The following is a 19,887-nucleotide window of genomic DNA, read 5'->3' as shown; positions in this document are numbered from 1 at the left end:
TGATCTCAGAACAGAGCAGGAGAACTTTGCACACACTCGTTCAGGAGACCAAAAAAGCATGGATTGAAAGGGGAAACCACCTTACTAACTGTCCTTTGGAAGAAGAACCGAATCTAGCATTGAGACATGCTTGTCTTTTTGCTTCCTCATGGCTACTGAGTGACTGTGGTTAGTAGGAGAAAATGATATTATGTCATGCTGAGAAGGATAGGCTTGGCATCAGGACACCTGAACTCAGATCCTAGTTTTGGCATTGATTAACTTCCCTGGATCTCCAGTTCCTCATCAGCAAAATGTAGATGATAACATTGGCAGTAAACCTGAAAGTACTGTGTAATGGGAGTTGTTATTTATTGCGTGTGGAGTTACTATTTCATTTTCCTGGAGGTTCTTAGTGGGCTTTAATGGTTTACTCAGCCAACAAAGTTCTGAGCTTTGGTATCCCAAGATACCATTAGGGAACAGTTCAGAGATGTGTGGATGTTATGGTAGGTACAGTTTATTACTCAAAACCTACCATTCCAGGCTGAGAAAATCTGTTCCTTTCTCCCTTCCTCTTACCCCATTCACTAGAGTGCTACAGTGACAGGGGGAACCATCCCAGTCCCCATATGGTATAGCCTATGTGCCATTTAGATCATTTTGGTTGTAATTTCCTTCCAAATAAACCGGCCCTGCCTGCTTCGTTCCTGTCCTCCTTAGTGTCTGTTTGCTTTTCCAATCAAATAAAAAAATCATGAGATAACATTTATAAAAAGCACTCAGCATGGTGCCTGGCATATAGGAGGTGCTATTTAAATGCTTATTCTCTTTCCTTCACTGCTTTTAATTAAGGAAATAATCCAAGATAATGGAACACCTAACTTTATGGGGTTCCTTCCTGAGAGTGTGGCTCCATCTCACATACAAGTGTGTACTTGTCTTTATCTGTAAGGCCTGAGCTTTGCTCTTTTCTCAAAGCACCTAGCTCCAGCAGTCAAGCAGGGCCGAAGGAAGTATAGTCATGGACCGTTTGGGTCTTTGTGCCTCTTCCAGGTGTTGTAGAGGAGGGCCAGCACAGGTTAATAAATAAGGACGTTCGTTGGAGCAGAACATTTCCCAGCTTCTCTCATTTGCAAACCCAAGGCCAAGATACAGTTGTTAGCATTCTTTTATGTTCCTTGCCATTCATTTTATGCTTTAGAATCTGTACACCCTAAAAATGACCTTTATAGGTGGACAACCTGGAAGATTTTTTGAATGACCCTTTGAAGAAGCATACATTGATTAGATTTCTTCCCAGGCCAATCCGACAGCAACTTCTGTATAAGAGGTAAGTTCATCAGCTTTCAACTGATTTTAATGTTGGCAAAGTACCTTTGCCAAGGTATCTTTTAAAGCAGTCTTATAAATAAACATAACCCCAGAAGGAGAAACAGATTATGCCAGCAAGGTAATAAAGACTGATAATTTTCATTTAATTTTCCTGCCTGTATACCTTCTATAGAGAAAAGGGAAGAGGAAAGAGAAATGTTGCAGGGTTGTAATTCTAGTTGTACAATATGACTGTAACTCAAGAAACACAACCTCTCTCCAGACATTCAGTAAGGTAGGAGACCCAAAGGGCATGGAAGCAACATATAGCTAATGACAACTTGTAAGCCACTGGAATAAGAAATACTATTTAGGAAAGATATGATCATAAAAAGAAACAGGCCAGTCATATCATCAGAGTAAGGGATACAGACCGACCATCTATGTACTCTTTTGTCAACAACAAAGTATAAAAAGCCCTAAAGAAGGCCTCCAGTATGTTGGGGAGAGCTCTGCTGGAGGATTTATGGAAAAACATGTACAAGAATTTCGCAGGGTGAAAAGAAAAGCTGGATTTCAATCTTTACCATTAGAGGAAATATCCATATTGATGAGATTATAGATCCATTGAAGTATAAATATACATATAAAATATGATACATATTTATGAAATTATTAAACATGATAATATCAAGGCTGTTTTCAAGTAAAAATTAACTATTAATTGAAAGAAAAAATTATTTAGGGAAGAAGGTTCTGTGTCAAATTCCAAATGTTAATTAGTTTTCTTTCATATGAATTTATCCCCAAATCCCTAGTCCTCAGTAAATATTTTCCCCCCTAAACTTTGATTTGATGATGATTTTTTCCCAGTGGTTCTGATTGCTAAATCAAAACCAGATTTAAAAATAACTACTCCATTTCCTTCTCTAGTTGGTGGGAATGGTGATTCTGGGTTTTATGTGAGAAAAGGCCCAAGTTGAGGTACCTGAGTTTCATTTAAAGGGACTTTTAGAGCAAGAAGTCCCTTTCTTGCTCCAGAAATAATAACCCCGAAATATAATTGGTGATGTTTGAGTGTTTGTTAGGATGCCCATCATTCTTATCCATCTCTTTTACAGGCGGTATATTTTTTTCAGTAGTGGAGAATCTTCAGAGACTTTGCTATATGGGACTGCTGCAGTTTGGTCCCACAGAAAAATTTCAGGATAAAGATCAGGTAATATCTTTAAAGCCCAAGTTGTGGTGGTGGTGGCAGCGGCAGTGGGTTGGCGGGAGCAGTGGGCCAGCAACCAGACTCACTGCTCACGTCTTTGTGCATGCACGATTTTCTTATAGGTATTCATATTTTTAAAGAAGAATGCAGTGATAATTGATACCACCATCTGTGACCCACATTATAATCTGGCCCAAAGCAGCCGACCCTATGAAAGGCGCCTGTACATTCTGGACACGATGCAAGATGTGGAAAACTATTGGTTTGATTTACAGTGTGTCTGCCTCAATACTCCACTAGGTACAGTTTCTTTGCCAGATCTCATTACTTTTCCTCTATTGTATTGAATCTTAGAATGTTAGAGCTAGAAAGGAACCATCTCATCCAACCCTTCATTTTACAGATTTGGGAGCCGAGACCTAACCACAGTGACTTACCCAAAGTCACTTAGGCAGTTAATAGCAGTACCAGAAGTAAAGTCCAAGTCTCCTTGACATGATTCAGCTTTCTTCCCACCGTACTCTTCTTTCTTGTGTTTATTCTTCCTTATTCCCTCTCCAAGAAAGTAGCTGGGCACCTTTATTCCATTTGTGTTTAGAAGAAGAACTAAAGTCCTTTACCTCTTAGACACACATAAAAATAACTGTTGTAGAGCAGGTTTACTGTATACAAAGACTTTTCCTTACCCTGACCCTCAAAAGTAGGTAGTGCAAGGATTCTCCCCATTTTAGAGATGAGGAGATAGGCTGAGAGGGATGTTTACAGTGGGCCATACAACTCATAAATGTCCGTGCTGGAACTCAGACCCCCCAATCTTTTGACTCTAGCACTAATATTCTTTTCATTGTACCACATTGCCTCTTAAAGCAAGGGGTAGAACAGAAAGAGTAACATTACTCATATGTGTGTTTATCATTTTCCTATTTCCAGTGACAGTGCCACCATCTTCTAGTCACCGAAGTCCACACCCTAGGAGTCTGGGGCTCTTCATTCTCCCTTACTCCCTACATCCAGTCAGTTGACAAGCCTTGTCAGTTCTACCTCCACGACATACCCACATCTGTCCCCTTCTTTCCACTCACATCACAACCACCCTAGTTGGTAGTTGCCATCACTCTTGCTTGGGCTATTGCAATAGCCTCTTAATTGGTCCCTCTGCCTCAGGTTTTTCCCCTCTTCAGGCCATCTTCTTCACACTTACTAGATTGATAGTCTTTTTTAAAATACTTGTTTACTGTTTTATTGGTGCCTTTTTTTAATATCACTTTCACTTTCTGCTGACACTACTACTCTTCCAGCCCCATCCAATAGAACCAACCGTTGTCAAAGCAAAACAAATCAACACAGCGGTCATCCTAATGGATATTCCTAAAGAACAGGTGGAACCATATTATTTCCTGGTTCAAAAAGACCTAGGACCTTCCAGTTGCTTCTAGGATAAAATACAAACTGCTGTTTGACCAGCTACTACTGTGTTTTATGCCAGGATAAAAGTTTATGGCCTGGCATATTCTTTATAGTTTCAGAATTTTCTCAGCAAAGATTGTCAGGAGATTTTCAACCATGTCAAGTGTCCATGTAACAGAATATTTGCTGTAGTTCTAGAAAAAGAGTCAAGGGTGACTCCTAGGTTCTGAAACTATATAACTTAAAGAATGATAGCACCTTTAATAGAAATAGGGAAATAACACATACACCTATGAGTTATGCTTCTCTTTAATTTCTTTTATCCCGGAAATCTTAGAGACTTACTTTATTCATCAGCTTTTAAGTACCTACATACCACATATACAGCACTGTGCTAGATTGTAATCTAGTTGTCCTATGGTTATGTTATGTTGTCACTAACATCCTCAGATACTATACTGTGTCATAGAGGTGACCCTCAATTCTCAAAGTCTATGCCAGTTGAACACAAGTTCTGACAGGGTCTTCCAAATTGAAAAAATTTCAAATATGAGCCCAGCTGTTACCTAAATACCTACTCATTCTCAACTAGCTATTAAGGTGTGTAAGGGCCCATGATCTCCATCCATAGAAGTAGACAGGGACCCATACCAGTGATATCACAGATCAGTGAAGACTCCTTTCCATCATTGCCCAGGAAATGTGGAGTAACTTAGATCCCAGTAAATACAATTGTTTCAGCATCAAGTGTAGGTCATTAAACACATAACTAGCTCAGCACAACCAAGGGAGAAACAGGGAACCTTAGATGCTAGCCAGCAGTTCAGAGAACTAGCTACCTCAGAGGACTTCATAGTCTCCCATGTGTCTTCCTCCTACCCCTGTCACTCCTGTTCTCCTTCCAGCCCTTCTGTCTTCTGTCTTGGGGCCTTGCTATCAGGGTTGTTCTCCAGAACAAGTGAGTATAGGTGGTTGTTTATTTCTTGTGGCCATTTCTCCATCTTGGATTGTTAGTTGCATAGCATCCTCATTCATGTTGTTCCACTTAACCCTTTAACCCTGAAATAAATATTTGGTCTCTAAAGTAGAATAGCCTCCTCCCTCTCCTGGTATAAATTGTACTTTTATAAATCTCTTTAGAAGTCAGTTCTGTTGATTATAGATCTACCATTTGACCTTGGAGTCAAGAAGACCCAGGTTCAAATCTTGCCTCTTGTCACATACTGTTACTTAATGTGACTATTACTTAATGTTTCAATGTCCTAGGAAGCTTTCTAAGACTAAAAGTTAGAGATAGGTTGCCAGTCTACATTGCTAAAGAGAGTTTCTGACCTGAGAATTCTGTGCACTTGGACTGCCCCCTCAATCACTCCCCCAAAAATGTTCATGCAGTTAAGGCTATTAGGAGACATGAGTCTTCTACTTTGTTATCCTTAATTTTATCCTAGCTGCATTTTATCACCATTCTTTGGTGATAGGAAGGGGGTGTTTTCAGCGGTGCAGGAGTAATGCCATGAGATTTATTTGGTTTCCTAGGAGTGGTTCGCTACCCTCGTGTCAAGAAAAGCAGTGCTCAGGATCCGAACAGTGAGCCTGGCAGTATGGAGACTGACATGGAGCAGGAGAACGCTATAGACAAGCACAATTTGGAACGCAAGTGTGCGATGCTGGAGTACATTTCGTATGTTGACCTTCTGATCGTTCCCCACTTTGTTGTGGACAGAGAATACATGTACCCAAAAGAATTTTGCAAGTTTCTCCGTAGGCTCAAACAGAGTGTGATGTGTCAGAGCACAAATGACTTGGAATTTAGTAAAAGGACCATAGACTTAGAGTCAGAAGAGCCTGGGTTTGAGACCTGTTGGCAGGTCACTTAATCTGTCTTGCAGAGATGAGTTTCCTCCCCTGTGAAATGGGAATGAGAATACTTGCACTAGTGAAAAATTAAGAGGACTGGAGGGGGCTGGGCCTGTTATTTCACTGTCATAGGGGACTCGGGGGGGAAGCCCACATTACCAGTGCAGTTCCACACTATCTGTCCTGCTTATATATAGTCTTAGAGCCCGGGGTCAAACGTCCAGCACAAAACGGATACTTTTTAAAAACCAAGCTGGATGCAATAGAGATTCACATAGTCCTGTGCAGGCATCTTTTTCTGTCCTTCATTTAAGGAAATGTTTATAATAACAAAAAGGAAGTTTTCAAAAAAAATGCTTGCACTGCTCCCCTCACAAGATTGTTGTGGAGTTCTGTAGGAGTATGAGCTGCTCTCATGGTGAGCATTTAAAGGCACTGTGTCTTCTCTCATAATAATGGGGTTGTTCACGTGGCACTTAAGGTTTACAAAGTACTTCCCTCTAAAATTCTCTATCTGGGATGTTGTACAAATATTCTTATCCCTGTTTTACAGATGAGAGAGTTAAAGCCTAGGGAGATGGAAAGTGGCTGGCCCACCCTCCCAGTACCAGAATGCAGATGTGTACATGGGCCTTTCCATTATGCCCAGACCCCCATCCTTGTTATGTATCCTGGTGCATTTAATGTTTCAGTGTCCTAGGAAGCTTTTTCTCCATTCTAATGTACTCCATAGCCCTGGAAATCACAGGACTTAGAGCTTGAAAAGACCTTGGACAATCATCTCTTCCAGCTCCCTGCTTTTTCAGATTGAAGTCCAGAGAATAAAAGGGACTTGTTCAAGGGTACCAGAATTTGAACCCAATTCATTTAGCTATATATCTAGTGTTGTTCCTACTACACCACACTCAAAGTGGGCTATTCTGCTGACTTTAGATCAATAATTTATGCATTGTTGGCTATGGGGGACATGATTTACTAACTTTGCTTGTCTCCTTCCACCTTATTATGCCCTTTGAAAGGCAGAGTCCTTTTGAAAAGATAGTGAATTCAGGCTTATACATACCAAGGTAACCAGGGAGAACTCGTTGCCTGCCTGCTTCCCTCTAGCAAGAAAGAAGGCCAGTGAAGATGAGTGGGAAAGGAAAGGGGCTTAGCCAGGTCTTATGAAGGGAGATCGTCTGCATGTTTGCAACACAGTGGGGCAGCTGCAGAGTCATCCCCAGACTTTTTCCTACCAACCTAGGGTCATGTGCTCTTTAGGTGTTGTTTGTATGGAGAGGATTCCAACTTGTAATGTGAGAGGTTGGGTTTGTTCTCTTTCTTCTTCAGCATAGGACTATGCTTAGCTGAAGCCAAGTCTCGCTCGTTGGGGTCTATTAAACAAGGCACCACTCTGGAGAGTCACTACTTTCCCCTCATTGAGAATCAGTAGCAGCTAATACTGAGTTCCCTCTTGACACTTTACTGCCAACTCTGTTTGCCCTTGGACTCTCACTTCCTATGCTGCAGTGCCCCAGACTTCATATTATACTATTTTCCCTTCCTTTCCATGACAGAGCATAGCAACCCCTGACTTGGATTACCTGTTTCATTCCTGGGAATGTTCCCATGGCCTCTTCCCACACCTAATAAAACCAGAGGGACATATATACAGTGGGAAGTCATCCCTAGGAAGATTTAGGTTATTATCCTTTTATGAACCACATCCTGACTCAGACCCCTTAAAATTACATTTATGCCAGATACAGAGAAGGTGAGGGTAGGAGTATATCTACATTTAGCATCAACCTTCCCACAGCACTGCTAAAAGGCATTGAGAAGAACAAAGAAACTAAAGGCCTTTCCTCACCCCAGGGTGTGAGCGTCTGTAAATGTTAGTATTATTGATCTTCATGGCATTAGATGTACCAAGAAACTTTACTGAGAATTCACCTTACAGTGCAGGTTTCTTATCTAGTAAATGGGTCAGTATTTAATTAGATACTTCATCAGGAAAGATGTGAGTTCAAAAAATGCCCCTACTGTTTACAAGTTGTGTGATCATGGGCAAGTCTTAAAGTCTCTTAATTCATTTCACTTCTGTCCTTTCTATAATAGGATAAAAATGCCTTTGGCAGTTGCCTTAGTCCAGGATCAGATAAGGTCATCATGTATGCAAAGCCCTTGGCAAAGCTTACGTCCTTATGCTTCTCAGCTCTCACCATTCTTGTTGTTGCCATTTTAGGGAGAGTCCTACTTTTATCTTTCTCGTAGTTTCCCCCCATTCTTTTAGGCCTGCAAAGGAGTACCTTCCCACTCTCACATATCTTGCCAGTGGATTTTCATAACTCCCATTTCCACTTGCCTGCCAGTTTTGGGGGAGGTAGAAAACTGAAGTTTCCACATTCCAGAACTAGTAAAGGAGTCAACATCATACTGGATGTGAAATTCTCAGGGGACTGAGAAATGAACTGGGGCAAAAGTGTACACATGTGCTTTTTATTTATGTTGTATGCTGATGTTCCTCTGAAGTCCTACCCCAGGGCCTCCTCACAGGGTGCAGTGGCCCTGGGTTCTTGAGGCTGTATTAGAAGAGTATAAATTCTGTCAAATTTTCCCAGTCTATAAAGGCCTGGTCAAGGGGATATGTCTGGGATCTGAGAAACAACTTAGCCAAGTTGGACAGTCTCATCGTCAGGGTAGCCACAAACAAGGTAATAATATTTTAAACCCAAGCAACTCTGGGCAGCTAGGAGGTATAGTGGAGAGAGTGCTAGGCCTGGGGTCAGGAGGACCTGAATTGAAATCCGGCTGCAGACACTTACTAGCTCTGTGATCCTGGGCAAGTCACTTAACCTCTGTTTGCCTCAGTTTTCTCAGTTGTAAAATGGGGACCTTAAAGAAGGGAATGACAAACCATTCCAGTATCTTTCCAAGAAAACTTCATAAAAAATGGGGTCATCAAGAGTTGGACATGACTAAATGACTTAACAACATCCCAAACTATCAAAGACTCTCTTACTAAGTCAGAAAGAAATTGCCATTCATGTCCATGGAGGGAATACCTGCTCTGACCCGCTCTCAGGACCTTCAAGCGTTCCAGCACTGAGAGCACATAGAGTTCCCTAACCATTTTTGTGTCTATTTTACCATGGAGGATCTTAGAGCCTTCATTTTTCTGTTCTTTAGTGGGAGCCGTGAGGTGCTGGATGATGGCTCTATCCCTGGTGATGGATTAGGGGCCGCAGGTCTGGATTCTAGCTTCTACGCACACTTAAAGCGTAATTGGATCTGGACCAGCTACATCATTAACAAGACTAGAAAGGTGAGTTGTTGAGCTGACTCAGTTGTTGATGTTGTCATACAGTTCGTATATGAAAGAGTGTTTAGAATCAAGGGCCTGGCTTTGAATTCTGACTGCTCACCACCCATGTGCTTCTGGGCAATTCACTAGCCCTCCTCAGGCTCCAGTTTTCTCATCTGTGAAAGGAGTTGGATGAGGTGACCTTTTAGGTCCCTTCCAGCTCTAAGTCTGTGATCTTAAGATTGCAGGTACTGATAATTTACCTACTTAGAACTTTTTGCCCTATGAAAATTTCTGTATAAGCAAAACTAGAGTTAAATCAGAAGCAAATATTTAGTTCAGTGTGTCAGAAGGTAGTGTCAGGTAAATTATGGGAACCTAGGATGCTCTTATCAGAGTTTGGGTTACTCTGGTGTGATCTCTAAGGGGAAGGACCTTGAGAAAAGGTTGTCTTAGGGGAAAGTACCATCTCAAGCCTGGCAGGCAGCTCATTCATAATTGGTCTTTTTCCAGTTGATAAGAAGACCTCACTCTCTACTTTGTCATTCCTGTCAGAGACAGGGTTAGTAGAGCTCCCAGAATTCACTCTGAAAAGGAGATACAGACACAGGTCGTTCCTCCATGTGTCCAACTGACCTGTTGCTGCCCTCACAGAGCAACAGAAATCTACACACTAATCAGGACTCAGATTTCCCTGATCCCACCATGGTTCTCTTCAGCACATTTAGTGTGATACACGTTGGTGTAATTGACAGTCTCAAAATCATCAGCCATCTACCTGAGCCTTTATTAAACACCTTGTGCATTATTGCTATCCCCTGCGGGTAGAGCTCACTGTAGGTGTGAACAGTCCTTATAATTGTCTTGTGTCTCTGAATGCTGCTGACAGAGCTGAAGGGAAAATTCAAGGTCATCTAGTTCAGTTAAACATCCCTGTGGCCTGTGTGCCTGTTCTATCCTTTTTCAGTTCTAGATTTTCTTTGGATTCTTCCCTCTGGGGTAAAATTTCCAGGAAACAGCATAAAAAATATATTATTTTTGCAGAAACAAGTTAAAAGGTTTCAAGAAAGAGGCTCAAGGAAAACATTACATAAAGGATAATATGATAATAAGCACTGTGGCATGCATGAGAAAATTCTCTTCTCTAGACCAAGTTGCAGGCAGCTTTCCTCTGTTATTACTAAACTATTTTCTGGGCTTCATTAAAGGCTGATGTGAATGTTAGTGAATTTATTGCCTGAGATACCTGGGTATTTCTTGATGCTTACACATATTTGTCTTTTAGGAGAATACGGTTTCAGAAAATGGCCTTACAGTGAGGCTCCAGACGTTTTTATCCAAACGCTCTCTGCCACTAAGTGGTGGAAGTAAGTATCACTCTGTGCCTCAGTGATATCTTCAGTTCTTCCCAAATATGGAAATAATGATGCTTCAGCGGCAAAAAACTTTCCAGTTTAATTTGGAAAGAGTTAGGCGTGTTCAGAAGATGTCTTGAAACTAATGTTTGTAGTAATGTTTCTCTTTTAATCATTTCTAGATAATAGGATAAATATTTTGGGAGATGCAAAAGCCCCCTCAGAACTCCCTACTGAGAAGGAAGAGCAGTTTGAGATTGGCAAAGAAATGACGCAAGACAGAAACAAGAGGGTGAGGGGTGGCAAAAGCCAAAAACGGAAAAGGCTCAAAAAGGACCCTGGCAAGAAGGTTAAGAGAAGAAAGAAAGGTGATTGGTCACTTGCAGTTTCATTTCCCTTTTCTGTTGCTATTCTAGTTTCTTGATTTTACTATATTACCTGTGAAAATTACATACCAACCAGGTGTTAAATCTGTTCTCTGCTGTTTTCTATTCTCTCCCTTCATTTGAGATACTTAAGTTTTGTCATTGCCATTTCGTTTTCCCAGTCATACTGACAGATGAGAAAGGATCCTTGCATTTCCATATACCTTTTCCCAGCTTTCTTTATCTTTGTCTTTTAAAGAGTAGTCATTCCTTCAGTATGTGTAGTTTCCTGTCTTGATTCAAACCTCTGATTATGTTTCTTCTTGCAAATTCTTGTCTAAGTATACACACCTTGCAAAAATTCTAATCTCTTTTCTGTTTTCTCTCTTCTGTTTTCTCTTTTCATCTCTGTACATACACCAATTAAGTCAAAATTTGACATCATTTTCTATTTTGAAACTTCTTTCAAAGAGCAGGCAGGGTAATTAAAACCTGTAGAGCAGGGTTCCACGACTCTTTCAAACTTGAATCAGGAACTCAAGTGCATTGCTCTTTGGATTTTCATCTTAAGATTGCACATCAGATGTCTTTTACAGGGAAAAACAGTTTGAGATGAAAGGAGGCATATTTGATTTTTTTAAAGATTGCTTTATTTCAAAGAAGTAGCCCAGATTTTTCCATAAAGATCTAGCTGGTGTGGCTATTTAAATTTTAAGAAAAATCTAGGTTTTTATTTGAAAATGAATCCAAAGATATCTAAGTTTTTCATCTATATGTTGTGGGGATAGGGAAGTCAGGGAACTGGATTCATTTGACTGATATCATTCAAAATGGAATTGCGACAGTTGAATTATTACCCTTTGGATAAACCATTGTGGAGGGGTTTGAGCAGGTTAATATAGTAGGGCCTATCAAGATCTAGATTTAGAATTTATTAAGAAAGTTCAATATTATGGATCTGGATTCACATTTTCTTGCCCTACTTTCTTCTTCTTTTTTTTAGAAGTAATTTGTAAAACAAAACAAAACAAATCTGGAAAATGAACTTTTGGAAACTGGTAATGCCAGGTAGTATCCACCTTCTGTAACTCAAAAGCTTCACCTGCAGCTGCCACCTACAGTCCAAACACTAAGGGGGGAGGAGAAGGGGGAGAGCCCTACACCTACCCAAAGTTATGGCTGTGAAATCTGCAGACAGTGAGGTTTCTTCAGCTGTAAAATGAGGGGATTGGACAAGATCATCTCAAAGGTCCTTTCTGGGTGTAAAGCCTATAAAACTGTGAAATGTAAGCATGATGTTTGTTAGAAGAAACTGAGTCAGCATATTTCTTCCTCTCATGTTTAGGAGAAAAGTCAGAAGAAAAAAGCAAAAAAATGCGCTACCACGATGAGGCTGACCAGAGTGCTCTACAGAGGATGACACGTCTGCGCGTGACTTGGACCATGCAGGAAGATGGGCTGCTGATGCTTTGCCGAATTGCCAGTAATGTCCTAAACACAAAGGTATCAGTCAGCTGCTGCTGTCTTTCTTTGCGGTGTCCATTTCATTCATTCATTTGACAAACATGTAAGTGCGTCTTACCCAGGCACCCCTGAACGTGCTTTTGCTCCCACCTTACCCTCCACCTATAATGTGCCCCAGTATTGTATTTCTAGCTCATAGATTACTAAAATGTTGTGTCTGGCCCCCTGGGGCCTCCCTCCACTGCACTCTCACTTGAGCTTTACAAATACTCAACTCATCCAACAATTATTTGCTGAGCTCCAGTTCTGTGCAAACCCTGGGTGGGGAATACAAAACCCCAACAGTATATCCCAGTGATGTCTTTTGAATGTTTAGTTTTTAGATTTTTACTGAGAAATCAGATTTTGAGTAGGAAAACATCCTTTTAAAAATCTGGCATCTTTTGGTTTGTCTCATCCTTTGGAGCATTCACTGGGGCCAGAACTGTGCCAAGCACTGTGAGCTTGTGTACCACAGTCTGAGGGCCTCTGCTCTGGCTCCAAGGCACTAAGGAGTGATAGTCTCCTTTTCGTGTTCCTTGAGACATTCCCTAGACCACCTCCTTGTGCATAAAGAAGAGCTGAGTCTCTCCATTCTGTGTCTGGACACAGGATGTCTCCATTGGTTCTCTTGGATACCCGGGCCACTTCACAGCAGCGCAGTAACGCTTGCAGAGTAACGCATGAGCTAAGCAACAGTATCTCAAGGCCCTTCATCCTTCTGTTTCCCCTCTCCTGGGCACTCTTCAGATGAGATCCTCGGCACCTTGCTATGTGGGCTGCCCCAGCTCACCGAGGTACTCCAGATGGGGTCTCTCCAGAGCAGAGTGCCCTAGAGTGCTCCCATCCACAGTCCTCAGCACAGGCCTAAGCCTTTCCTAATGTGCACTGACATCTCATCTGCTCTTTTGGTTCCACATCTCACTCTTGACTCACGGAGCTCACAGTGCTCCTAAAAGCCCCAAATCTTTTCCACACAAGCTACTCATTAGCCATGCCTGCCTTATCTTGTACTTTAACTGATTTTTCTTTTTTAATTCAATTGTAGGACTTGATGTAATGGAAAAGATTGGATCTGGGGTCACAGAGCCTAGGTTCATATCACTGCCTTGCCCCTCACTGCCTCTTGGATGCGTCACTTAACCTTCTGAGTCTGTGTGTCCTGTAAAATGAGAGGGTTAGGTTAGATAGCCTCAAAGGTCCCTTCCAGCTCTAAATCAGTATCTATAATCCTCAGATCTGAGGTTCTACTTTAATCTTTATGTCCTCACCACTACCAGCAGGGGTACCTTGCATATATAGGTACTTGGTAAATGTTTTTTTAATAAATGAATTGGTGCTGCATCCAGTATGTTCCCAATTCTCCGTCCTTTGCAGTGATGATGTAAGGATAAGGAATGTATGATGCCCCATGAAACAGTTGTAAATAAACTCAAGTGCTAGTCATTGTAAAATGTGCTTTAAGGAAAGGCTCCATAAAGTATTTGTCACTCTATGTCACCAACACAGCTCTGTTACACAATTTCTCACAATAATTATATTAGAGAAGTGTAAAACAGAATATCGTGGGAGGTCCAAGAAAGAAGGTCCTTAAAGCCTGCTGTTGTGTCTGTGGGAGGGTAGGTGTAGGGTGAGGTAGAGGGGGCAAAGGACAACCATGCAGGAGAAAGGAGGTTCCTGCCTACCTTGCACATTATTCCCCTTCCTTCAAATCCTTGACCTTCCAACCAAACTGGCTTTCTTGCTATTCTTTAACTCAGCATTCCATCTCCTACTTCTGGGCCTTTGCCTGGGCTGTGTCCTGTGCATGCATGGCATTCACTTTCTCCTCTCCTCATTTCACAGAATTTTTGGCTTACTTCAAGGTTGAACTCAGACACTATCTCCTATGGAAAACCTTTCCAGAGGCCCCTAATTATTGCTGTTCTTTCCCTCCTCAATCTGTCTTGTATTCACATATCTATGTAAATGTTATTCTATCCTTCTCCCTCCTTGTAAGCTCCTGGAGGATAAGGATTGTTCATTGTTTTGACTTTGTGTCCCCAGGTTCTAGAATAGTGCCTTCTGCATTTTAAATGCTTAATAAGTGCTGGTTAAATTATTGAACTGAAGGAGTTTGCATTTGAGGTGAGCTTTAAAAGACAGAGACAAATTCAGGAAAAAAAGAGGAGAGTATTCTAGGCAGAAGCCTTGACACAATCAAAGAGGTGGGATGATTGCATTTATATCTGTGGAACCAAAAGTAGTCTAGTTCTCCTGGAACATAAAATACATATATGGGAGTAATATAAATTAAGACTGGAGAGATAGGGTGATGTCATATTACTAGACAAAGGAGTTTGACTTTTTCTTAAAGAAATCTTATTTTTCTATCTTCCACATTTGATCTAGGTGAAAGGCCCATTTGTTCCATGGCAAGTTGTCCGGGATATTTTGCATGCCACTTTTGAAGAGTCATTGGATAAAACATCCCATTCAGTTGGGCGAAGAGCTCGCTACATAGTCAAAAATCCACAAGCCTATCTGAACTATAAGTAAGCTATTTGTAAAGAAATATTTTTTACCTGGGGTTAAGGCGGTTCTAATAATTCTAGCTCTCGGTATTAAAGTATTCCACATAATAAACCTTAGATAGGACAGGTATACCTTTACTGTACACCCCTAAGTTTTGTTCTAGACCTGTGATTTCATTGAGATAGGGAATTCACACTTTGGAAAATTCCTCCACTGATGCAAACTGGCAAATTGTGTCTGAGTTATAGTCTTAGAGAGTTGCATGACTTGCCTGTGGCTACACAGGTAATTAGTAGTAGGATTCAAACCCAGCATAAGGCCTGATGTACAGTAGGCTTCTTAATTGATAGACATGAATCAGTTTGACTCAAATCTGGGTCTTCCTGAAGATAGAGCCAGGCCTCTATCTACTATGACATGCCTTTCCCCATTTTACAGATGAGGAAACTAAGGCGTTGAGAGGTTAACAGCTTGCCCAGTGAGTGGCAGCTTTAGGAGATTAGCACAGGCTATTATTGCTTTTGCTATGAGGTAGAATGTGGTATGGTGGCAGTAACACTGACCTTTGAGTCAAAAGACCTGGAGTTTGACTCCTCCCACTTAGTAGCTGGGTGATCATGGGCTAATAGAACTATGCCGGCACCATTTGTCAACCCCTGCAAAGAAAGGATTCCTTATCTCAGAGCAGCCACTTCAGATGGCTCCTTGCCTCAATCGCTCCAGCCTTAGCCCACATTCTCCTCCCATCTTCCATATCTTTCTGGCACATCCCTTGGAGACTCAGGGGATAGGCTTCTGAAAGCTCCTTCCTACCTTTAAAATATCAGGTAGAACACTGACTAGACAGTTGGAAATCCAGGTGCCATCCTGAGTGAATTTAATCAAGTCATTTTGGCTTTCTTCTCCTTAGTTCTAGAACTGGAGAATAAAGGCCAGCACTGCTTATTGGCACCCAAGTATCATCTGAAAGCCCATTAAACTTTCTTGTTTTTGTTTTTGTTTTTTGACTAGGCAATGGGGTTAAGTGACTTGCCCAGAGTCACACAGCTAGTAAGTGTTATGTGTCTGAGGCCGGATTTGAACTCAGGTCCTCCTGAATCCAGGGCCGGTGCTCTATCCACTGCGCCACCTAGCTGCCCCCCCATTGAACTTTCTAAGTAAATCCGTTATGCTGCTATCATCTTCTAAGGCAGCCCAAAACAAAAACATTTTATTGTGGTGCCTTCTAAAACACTCAAAGCTCTCCCAGTCATTCCTACGAAGCAGTCAGGTCACCTGGGTGGTACTCTTCACCCTCTTGAAAGAAAGCAAGCTCTTGATTCATGGCAAGAATAGTGGGAACATTGGGCACCAACATTAGGGGACCAGCTCTCTGGTTCCTAAATCTGGTACTTTTAAGTTGGGGGCTTTGTGAAAAAGATAACACCCAAGAGATAAGCTGCACTGTGCCATAGGGGAATCAACATCTCTGAGTCCAAGTCAGGAATTTGAGTTCTACCTCTGACACTTACTAGCTCTCTGATTAGCCTCAGTTTCTTCATTTGCAGAACAGAGGAAATAATACTTGTGCTCCTCATCTCTTAGGGTAACCATGAGGAAAGCACTTTGGAAACTTCAAAGAACTATTATTGATGTGTCTGTCACCTTTCATTCTCTCCTCTGGTGCAGTTGTTGCAACCATAACTGAAGCACCCCTAGTCAATTCTCTGGTATTTCAGAACATAAGGGACCTTAAAACACACAAAATCATTTTGTTTCTCTTCTCCTGATGCAGAGTTTGCCTTGCAGAGGTGTACCAAGATAAAGCTCTTGTTGAGGATTTTGTAAATCGAAAACAGAACTATCAAGACCCCGAGGTAAGGATGGTGTAATTGCTATGAGGCCTTGAAACCAAGAGCAGTGTGATTTCTGGCCCACAAGAGAAGTTTCTTATTTATTTGTTACTGAATGCCAGTGCTGGACTTTGACTGGCAAACATAGGATTTTTCATGACCATTTGGGAAATCTACTTCCCAATTCCTTGAGTTTGGACTTTACTCAACTGGCTCCCATAGTCACTTTTTAAATGAGGGTAGAAGTTTGAATGCTCTTATGCCTCAGGCCTTCATTGGAAAGGAGATGGAGCAGCTCTTCAGAGATCAGATCCAGGTTCTTTGCAAACTGTCAGATCTCTCTGGAGAGCTTAAGAAGAAGGGTACAAAGTTTGCTTTCTGAGAAAGCCTGCAATTCTGGAAGGACCCCAGTGCTTCAGGTGCACAGAACCATATAAGGATGGAAGGACACCATCTGGCAGTGGGTCTCTTAGATTGAAGATGAGGAAATTGGGGACAGGCAGCTGACAAGTTAGGCAGATACATATTTCTCCCCAATTCAGCTCCTTTGTTTTTCCCGTTGTGGTGTTAGAAAAAGAGCTTGGAGTTGGCAGCTGACAAGGTCAGTTTTCTTAAACTGGCTGCTAAATGAACCCAGAGAGCACAAACTCCTCACATTTTTCATTCTCTGGACCTTCTCTTTCCCCTTGTCATACTTTCTTTTGTACCATAGTTCTGTGTGTGCATGGCAGTTCCTCTCAGGTAGACCATAAGCTCCTTAAGAGCAGGGTTTGTGTCACATCTGGCTTTGTATTTTTCCCAGTACTTGCAGCACAGTGCCTTGCATACAGCAGGCATTTAATAAATGCTTGCTGAAATGAACTGAACTTCACTGAATAAGATCAAACATAATGCTAACTGGCATGAATTAATAAACAGATAATGTTTATTGACCCAGTTTGGAGTCAGGAAATCAGAGTTTTTATCATCTCTGAAACTAATTATCTGGGCAACCATGAACAAAACACTTTAGCTCTCCCAGCCTCAATTCTAAAATAAGGATAACAGTACTTAGGCTACTAACATCTCTGAGAGGTTAGAGGTTAGAGAAAGAACTTTATTAAACCTTAAAGTACGTTGGGCAGCTAAGTGGTACAATTAATAGAATGCCAGGCCTGGAGTCAGGAAGACTCATTTTCCTGAGCTCAAATCTGGCCTCAGACATTTACTAGCTATGTTGCCTTGGGCAAGTTATATAACCCTGTTTGCCTCAGTTTCCTCATCTGTGAAATGAACTGGAGAAGGAAATGGCAAACCACTCCAGCGTCTTTGCCAAAGAAAGCCCCAGGTGAGGTCACGAAGAGTCAGACACCACTGAAAAGCAATAAAAGTACATAGAAACTTAAGCTGTTAATTTCCCCTTGGTGATAGGATATTACAGACTCTTAGAATCAGCAAAGCCAGGACTAGGTAGTCTTGTTCCTGGTGTACATTAAGGTGAAGGAGAGGGGTCACTAGGCAGAGGTGTGACCCCAGTTGCCAGAGGAGTCTGACCCCTGTCCCTGAAGGGGGTGGGGAAAAGGTAGACCCTGGAAAAGGGACAAAGCCTCAGTTGACTCATACTTGTTATAGTTCCCGGATAGAGCACTTTTTTTTCTTTTCTGTACACACTAGAAAGGTACTCTCTCCTGGCCTCCCAGCTTTGAGAGTGTAGGAGGTATCTAATGAGGCCACTTTGGGGACAGGCTGATGACATGCATTATGAGGTAATTGACTGGATGAGACTTAGTATAGCCTTCTTTTGGGAAGGGAAGGGAAGGGCTTTAATGTTTCATCCTCTTCTTTCACAAGGTTTGTGCTGAAGAGTTTAAAGAATTTGTGGAGAGGCTTAAAGAGAAGTTCAGTTCTTCCCTGAGGAATCCTGACCTCGAAATCCCAGACACGCTGCAGGAGTTGTTTAGCAGGTACAGTACTTCCCGGACAGTTCACGTGGTCCATGTTGTGAGAGAAGTGCAGTCAGCCTGAGGCTCCCACATGTTTCTCTCTTGGACAAGCTGTAGTATGAAAATCATGATGCTGTCTAATTGTACTTGGCTGCACATTTAATGGTTGCCTTGTGCCTCCCTATTCCCTTGCGCAACCAGCCCAGACTGGCTTCTCCACTCACTCTGCCTGAGTCCTGCAATACTTGTTCTGTTTACATTAGGGCTTGAGGGGAAATTAACAGCCTTACAACACTAGAGAAGGATGGGCTATTATTATTAGGTTCCTGGTTTGATCAGCTTTGCTTCCATTTCCATTCCTGTTGCATAGGAACCTATGACTAGGGTGTCCCCTGTCACTTACTTGTGTTTCTGAGTACTCTACTTCCAAACTTTCACATTAATGAAACCAGATTTCCCATGCTTGGCTCAAGTTTGAATGATTTCTCTGTTTTACATTTTCACTGAGAAAGTCCCTTCAGTTTGAGTTCTAAAGTACCTTCTTTAAACATTTTCTGTTTATTAATTCAAGCCCAGTTGGTCATATGTTTGGTCCTAACTCCATAGAATCCATTTAATTTCAACAAGCATTTATTAAATAAATCCCTGCTATATGCGAGGCACTGTGCTGTGCACACTGGGAAAAATGCAGTTAGTTGTGGCATATACCCTGATCTTGAGAAGCATATGGTTTTCCCAAGGGGAATTGCCAAACACACAAAGAACTATGGTACAGAAGAGTGTGATAAGGCAGAAAGGAAGGTCCAGTGGAAAATGTGGGAAGTTAAGGTTCGTCTAGAACCCAGCTTAAAAAAAGTCTTCCTTGTCATCAGCCTTCCAACACTGATGATGAGTGACTAGTGTTGCCCGATGTAACCTTGGAGAAATTATTTTTCAACCTCAGTTTCTTCTTCTATAAAATGAAGAGATTAGATTAGATGCCTTTAAGGTTACTTCCAGCTCTGTGATCCTGTGGCCCAAATTTTCTGTTGTACGGGCAAAATTCCAGAAAATGACTTGCAAAGAATATTCACAGGTAGAACTTTATCTTTTCTCTGAAGTATTCATAAAGTGAATTAAAATTAATTCATGCCATGACATTTTTAAAAGGAATTTTACCGTACCTTTCACTTGGAGACCCAGACCAGCCTAAACCTATCAAATTCGATGTCAAAGTAATGTTAATTCATTAGACTTCTTGGTGTGGCTGCAGACATCTGGGCTAGTCCTGGAGACTGGGGGTGGGGTTGGAGAGGAGGGGGTGGGGAGGAGAAATGGTATAACTAGAAGATAGTTATTAG

The 19,887-nt window shown here is 41.6% G+C and overlaps 1 protein-coding gene across 1 annotated transcript in view; it reads left to right on the top strand.

Annotated features, from left to right (window-relative positions):
- GTF3C1 (general transcription factor IIIC subunit 1) overlaps nt 1–19,887 on the top strand; it is a 121,797-nt gene that overhangs the window by 75,587 nt on the left and 26,323 nt on the right. Inside the window, 12 exon segments of the mRNA XM_021006270.2 lie at nt 1,215–1,312; nt 2,415–2,424; nt 2,426–2,512; nt 2,632–2,809; nt 5,453–5,597; nt 8,942–9,077; nt 10,342–10,423; nt 10,594–10,779; nt 12,122–12,279; nt 14,671–14,813; nt 16,568–16,649; nt 18,456–18,568. Coding sequence (XP_020861929.1) covers nt 1,215–1,312; nt 2,415–2,424; nt 2,426–2,512; nt 2,632–2,809; nt 5,453–5,597; nt 8,942–9,077; nt 10,342–10,423; nt 10,594–10,779; nt 12,122–12,279; nt 14,671–14,813; nt 16,568–16,649; nt 18,456–18,568 — 1,418 coding nt within the window.

The sequence above is a fragment of the Phascolarctos cinereus genome, unplaced genomic scaffold (genome assembly GCF_003287225.1).
Source record: "Phascolarctos cinereus isolate Bilbo 61053 unplaced genomic scaffold, phaCin_HiC Scaffold_4;HRSCAF=312, whole genome shotgun sequence".
NCBI classification, from domain to species: domain Eukaryota; kingdom Metazoa; phylum Chordata; class Mammalia; order Diprotodontia; family Phascolarctidae; genus Phascolarctos; species Phascolarctos cinereus.
Note: the sequence above shows the minus strand (reverse complement) of the source record. Positions and strands in the feature narration are given on the sequence as shown.